Source organism: Cebus imitator, unplaced genomic scaffold (assembly GCF_001604975.1).
Source record: "Cebus imitator isolate Cc_AM_T3 unplaced genomic scaffold, Cebus_imitator-1.0 Scaffold112, whole genome shotgun sequence".
Classification (NCBI taxonomy): Eukaryota; Metazoa; Chordata; class Mammalia; order Primates; family Cebidae; genus Cebus; species Cebus imitator.
The window spans coordinates 894,894-900,467 of NW_016107427.1; the positions used below are offsets into that span (position 1 = coordinate 894,894).

Sequence of the window (5,574 nt, forward strand, 5' to 3'; positions counted from 1 at the left end):
GTGGCCTGTGACGGGTGGTGATGGAGTGGGCACGTGGCCTGTGACGGGTGGTGATGAATGTGGGCGTGCATGCACACCCTGACCCCCTATGATTGCTCCATTGGCACATACAGTGGGATTTTACCTCGTGGGGAATCCTAAGGAGAAGAGTGAAAACCTTTATTTGGAAAAGTTGTTGACAAGGATACGGTTCAGAGAAAACACAGAAGGAGCAAAAATAACACGAACGTAGAAAGAGGGCCTTGGAGAAAACATCAAACCCATCACTATTGTGAGAAGGAGAGGTTTGTGTTGTTTCTAGGAAGACGCAGGCCTCTGTGGCACCACGGGGTTCTCAGTCCAGCCCCAGCCCTGGTCTCTGCGGGAGGGAGGAGCAGACAGGGTTAGCACCTTTAATCTCGAGGGTCTTGAGTGCAGCCACTGCCCCTGCGAGCGCTCTCTGAGTCGGAGTCAGTGCTGGTCAGCAGCGGCCCCTGGGGCTGTGGGGCTGAGGTCCAGGCTAGTCCCCACAGGACCCTCAGGAGACAGGGCCGAGGGGCTGAGATCTGTGTCTACAACAGCCCCCTGACCTTGGTTTCCCAAAATGAGACAGAGTCCAGTGCTGCCATGAGCTGACAGGAGGAGCTTGCTTTGAGTTTACATGTAAAGTAAATGTTAGGAGAGGAATTCTGCCCGGTTGGTGGGAAAAGCCAGCTATGGGGACAGAGGAGAGGGAGGCGCATCTGGCTCAGGCAGGTGGGAGGCAGCACAGATGGATCGGGAAGGAGCCAGTGGGCAGGAGGCAGGGAGGGCAGGGGAGCCGGGGCGAGGAGCCCAGGCAGACGCCAGCACAGGGCTGAGACTCAGAGGGCGCGGTGGAGCAGGCAGCCATGCTGCACCCTGGCTTTCCAAGCTGTTCCTTCAAAACAAAGCTAGTGAATCAGGCGGGTGGGGAAAATTCGCCTCCCATTTTACTCTGTTTAAGGATGTGTGGGGAGGGGTGGGAGGACAGGGTCTGGGCCGGCCTGTGGGCGGGCTAGCCCAGCGCCACCTTCCTGGAGACCGTCTGGTGGAAGACGCCGCGGAGCAGGGCCTGGTAGCTGGGGACCCGGAACAGGTGGCGCTCGCCGTAGGCTACGTCGTACTCGGCCGTCTTGCCAGTGACCAGGACGCGGATGTGGGGCTCGTTCACCTGGCTGCCCACAACCACCACGAAGATTTCCACGCCTGCCCGCTGGGCCTCCTGCACGGCCTTCTCGATGGCCGCGGGTGTGGCACCCTGCGAGTTGCCATCCGAGAAGAGCAGTAGCCTCTTCTTGGCAGTGTCAGATGAGGCATCGCGGTAGAAGCGGGTCACGTAGGCCAGGGCGTCGTTGACATCGGTGGCGTCGTTGAAGAAGTCCATGGCGTCGACGCTGCTGGCCAGGGCCGTGTAGTTCTGCAGGAACTGCAGTGACGCCCGCTCCGGCCGCTGCTGGCCCGTGCCGCTGTACTGCACCACTGCCACCCGCACGTCGTGGGCCGGGTCTGTCCTGCCAGCCTCGAGGAAGCGCTCGGCCAGCCGCTTGGCGAAGTGCTTGGTGGTATCAAAGTTGTGGCTGCCCACACTGGCCGAGCCGTCCAGCAGGATGGTGATGTCAGCCGGGGAGGAGAATGTGACTGAGGGCAGGGCAGGCAGCATTGGCGTGAGGCCCGGGATGCAGCCATGGGGGGCTAGCCGGCCGAAGGGATTCCAAGCTCCCCAGAGGGCACCGTGTGTGGTGCTCACCCACTGTCCTACCTCGGCCCCCTCCTCCCGGGACCCCCTCCTCAGGAGAACCCTCCTTCCAGAACCCCCTCTTATTGGAGGCCCCCCGCAAAGCCTCTCCTCCCAGAGCCCCCACCCCAGCCAGAGCACCCTCCTCCCCACGCACCCTGGCCACTGAGGTACTCACTGGGACAGGTATAATCTGGACACTTCTTGTCTGCAAAAGAGAAAAGCCGTGTAGCATGAGCCCACTGCCCCACCTGTAACCCCAAAAGGAGATGTCCCAGGACCTTGATGGCCAAGCACAGGTGTGGCCATGCCCCGGAGGTCACAGCGAGCTGGAGGGAGGCCTCTGTGTGGGACAGAGCTTCCTGCTCCTGCCCCGGGCATCCTGTGCGCACCTATGCAGATCTGGGCCGTGACATTCTTCAGGAAGGCATCCTCCAGCAGCTCTGCGTAGTTCTCCTTGACCAGCGAGATGCCAGGCCGGCCTTGGGAGGGTGCCAGGCCTTGGCAAGAAATGACATTGAGCTGGTCAGAGCCCGGGACGAAGTCAAACACGTCTTTGATGCCCACGGAGACCACCTGCGGGGACAGACAGTGTCAGTTCGGCACACCTGCTCTGCCCTCCTCTCCCTGGGGAGAAGGCCACCCTGGCTTGCAAGGTGCCCGAGGTGGAGCAGGTGCAGCCTGGTGGTGATCACCCCACCTGGATGCCGGGGCCGCAGAGCACGTTGAGTGGTGTGGTGTCCCTCTGGGTGTCAGAGCGCCCGTCCGTGATGACCAGGGCAATGCGGCTGTGCGGGCTGGGTGGCAGCAGCTGGTCCCGCGTGTACTGCAGTGCCTCTCCCGTGAAGGTGCCGCCTGCCATCCACTGCAGGCTCTTGATGGCTCTGGACAGTGAGGGGCATGAGGGGCTTGTGGGGCCGAGCCCTGCCGCAGCACCAGGCCCACCTGGGATCTGGGTCAGGGCCCAGCCTCCCCAGGGATGGGCCGGCCTGCCATGGGGCCAGGGGTCAGGGCGAGGAGTGAGGGGTGAGAGGTGGGAAGGCTCTTGGAGATGCCACGTTCCTGGCCGTGTGGGGCACTCACTCCTTGAGCTCCTGCATGTTTCGGATGCCAGGGCTGCGCAGGCTCACGTGCTCCTGCATCTGGCTGTGGCTGTACTGCACCACGCCCGCAGACGACTGCCCCGGTTCGAACTGTGGAACAGGCACAGGGTCAGCACAGGGCCTGCCCCAGGCCCACACAAGCCTCCCCAGGTGTCTCTGTTGGCTGCAGGTGCCCAGAGGGTGTCACGGGCCCCGGGACCTGGGTCCCCTGCAAACCAATCCTCCTTGGTGGATGAACCCCCCTCCTGGGTTCCATCCATGAGGGACAAGTCCTGAAGCCATCCCCAGGACTCAGGACCCGGGACTGCAGCCCCTCAAGGAGGGGAGGGGGTACTGTGTCTCATCCGAGGCACCTGCGTGGAGTGTGCCAGCCTCACCAGATGGAGCTGGGGGACTGGATGGGCTGGTGCCTGCCAGGGATGGATGCAGCTGCTCAGGGGGCTGGGGTCTGGCCCTGGCAGGGCTGGATGGCAGGGCCCAGGTGCACCTGGGCTTGGTGGAGCTGGACAGGGTGAGCCACCTCACCTTGACCAGCTCGTCCCGGCTCAGCCGGTCGATGACCTTGACCACAAAGTCCTTGGCGATCTCGAAGTTCTGCAGGCCGATGCTCTCCGAGCTGTCCAGCACGAAGAGGAGGTCGATGGGGCCACACTTGCATTCTGCAGGCGGGGGCGGTGTCAGCAGAGCACGCTGCTCCCCTCCACCGCCCGGGCCCCGCCCCTCCACCGCCCGGGCCCCTCCTTGGCTGCCATGTCCTCCCCTGACTTGGCCCAGGATGAGCCCACCCCTCCCATGGCCCCTCCATCTGGTGGGCTGGTCAGGGCCGGCCTCGCTTGGCCAGGCTGGGCGTGGGGCCTGTGGGCCAGAACCATGGAGCAGGGACCCCCAACCCGTTCCTGGTTATTTCAGTTAAGGGCGAAAGACGATGAGGCCCAGCCCAGCACTCAGGACCCTGCTGGCTTGGAGCAGGCCCCAGAGGGGGTGGGCAGGTGCAGGGAGCCACTTGCTATCCTGTGACATGCGTGGGACCCAGGCCTCGCTCCCTGCCCCTGGGAACCATTCTCTCAGGAGCTAGAGCAGGGTCTCACCACAGCAAGCTGAGGAGAAGAGAAAGACCAGTCAGGGCCGCGTCCTGCGTCGGAAAGACTCCTGCTCTCGGGGTGGCCTCCCCACCTCCCCGGCCGCCCTCCCCGCCTGGCACCAAGGGTTCTCAGCCTGTGTGGGGCCCAGGGACCTGGGGGTCTGGGGACCTGGGGGGCTTTAGAGGCCGGTAGGGGCTGGCTGAGGAGCCCCCTCAATCAAGGCTGTGTATTGAGACCCTGGGGCTCCCCAGCAGTGGAGACCCTCCGAAGAGTGGAACCGGCGGGGCTGGTGCCCTGCTCTCCATAAGGACAGTCTCTCTAAGTTGAGATACTCACAGCACATTTTCATGATGATGTCCAAAATCTCGCATTCCTGGGGAGGGAGAGATGAGGGTATTGAGGCTGCGGACAGCCCCTCCCAGTGGGGGCTGCTGGGTCTCCAGGTCACCCTCCCGGGGCCCCCCATTGGGCTGGGTTTGGGCAGGGAGTTCTTTGCAGGTGTGCCCAGCTCTGCCCACTACATGGTACTGGGCTGGACCCCTAACATGGTCATGAAGCAGCACCATCACGGGTCCCCTCACGGTCCTCAAGGGTCCCCCATGGCTGTCACGTGTCCCCCCCCACCTGGTACCAGCTCTTCTTCCACAACCCACCCCCACCTGTAAACAGCATCTACAGGAGCTTCCACGGACAGGACCCACATCCCAAGGGACAGAGGCCACAGTGGTCACCCCCAGTGACGTTCACAGAGCCCCACTTACGTCTGGCCCAGGTGGTCCTGGATGTCCTGGGGGCCCCTGTCCAAGAAACGGAGTAGAGGAGCTCTGAGGGTGAGGTGCCCACTGCACAAGCCCGCCCCCACTCTGCCCCTTCCCTGCCCGCCCCCACCCTGTCCCCCCATGAGGGTTCCGTGAGGGCAGCTGACTCTTCACACACTGGTGGTCTAGGCGGCCGTCCCAGGTGGGGGCCCCATCCTGAGGACCCACTGTCTCCCTGGCTGCTACCCCACCCTGGCGACTGGCACCTCCCGCCCGCCAAAGCCCTATCCTTCCAGATGACGCGCTCCCCAAAATTTCCTCCCGCCGCCTCCCACTCTCCCAGCCTCTTCCAGCGTTCCCAAGCCCCAGCACCCAGGTCCCAGCCACCGACCTGGGGGCCCTCGGGGCCACGGTACCCCTTTGCACCTTTGACTCCTCGGGGTGCAATGTCATTGTTCTGGAAGAAAACCATGTTGTCTCAACAGACCATGGACCATCTGGGCATCTGGGCACCGGCCTGGTCCACAGAGCATCCAGCAGCTGGGCCCATGCAGCAGCTGGGCCCCCCGACCGCGCCCATCCACTGCCCTCTGAGGGCCGCCCCTCTGTGGCCCAGGCTGCCTCGGGGCCGGACCTGCCCCTCATCCACACTTACATCATCTCCAGGGTCCCCGGCTTCCCCCTCATCCCCCTTGAGGCCGGGGTAGCCTTTTGTGCCCTGCAGGGACAGGAGAGTACTTGGGTTAACAAGGGTTTTATTTTCTTTTTAGGAAGCCAAAATTTTAAAAGGAAAAAGAAAAAGATAAGGCAGGCACTCTTCCTCCTCCTTCCCTCCCTTCCCCCACACTCTTCCCCCACAATCCTCCCCCCATTCCCCCACACTTTTCCCCCTCCTT

At 63.3% G+C, this 5,574-nt stretch overlaps 1 protein-coding gene across 1 annotated transcript in view; it reads right to left on the minus strand.

Moving 5' to 3' along the window:
- Positions 1-142: 142 nt before the first annotated feature.
- COL6A1 (collagen type VI alpha 1 chain) overlaps positions 143-5,574 on the minus strand; it is a 21,907-nt gene continuing 16,475 nt past the window's right edge. Inside the window, exons 25-35 of the mRNA XM_017538506.2 lie at positions 5,334-5,396; positions 5,070-5,135; positions 4,682-4,717; positions 4,257-4,293; positions 3,927-3,935; positions 3,364-3,497; positions 2,819-2,928; positions 2,436-2,619; positions 2,128-2,311; positions 1,914-1,943; positions 143-1,638 (exon numbers count right to left, since the gene is read on the minus strand). Of these exons, the coding sequence (XP_017393995.1) occupies positions 1,016-1,638; positions 1,914-1,943; positions 2,128-2,311; positions 2,436-2,619; positions 2,819-2,928; positions 3,364-3,497; positions 3,927-3,935; positions 4,257-4,293; positions 4,682-4,717; positions 5,070-5,135; positions 5,334-5,396 (1,476 nt within the window). The 3' untranslated portion in view covers positions 143-1,015. The remainder of the gene's footprint in view (positions 1,639-1,913; positions 1,944-2,127; positions 2,312-2,435; positions 2,620-2,818; positions 2,929-3,363; positions 3,498-3,926; positions 3,936-4,256; positions 4,294-4,681; positions 4,718-5,069; positions 5,136-5,333; positions 5,397-5,574) is intronic.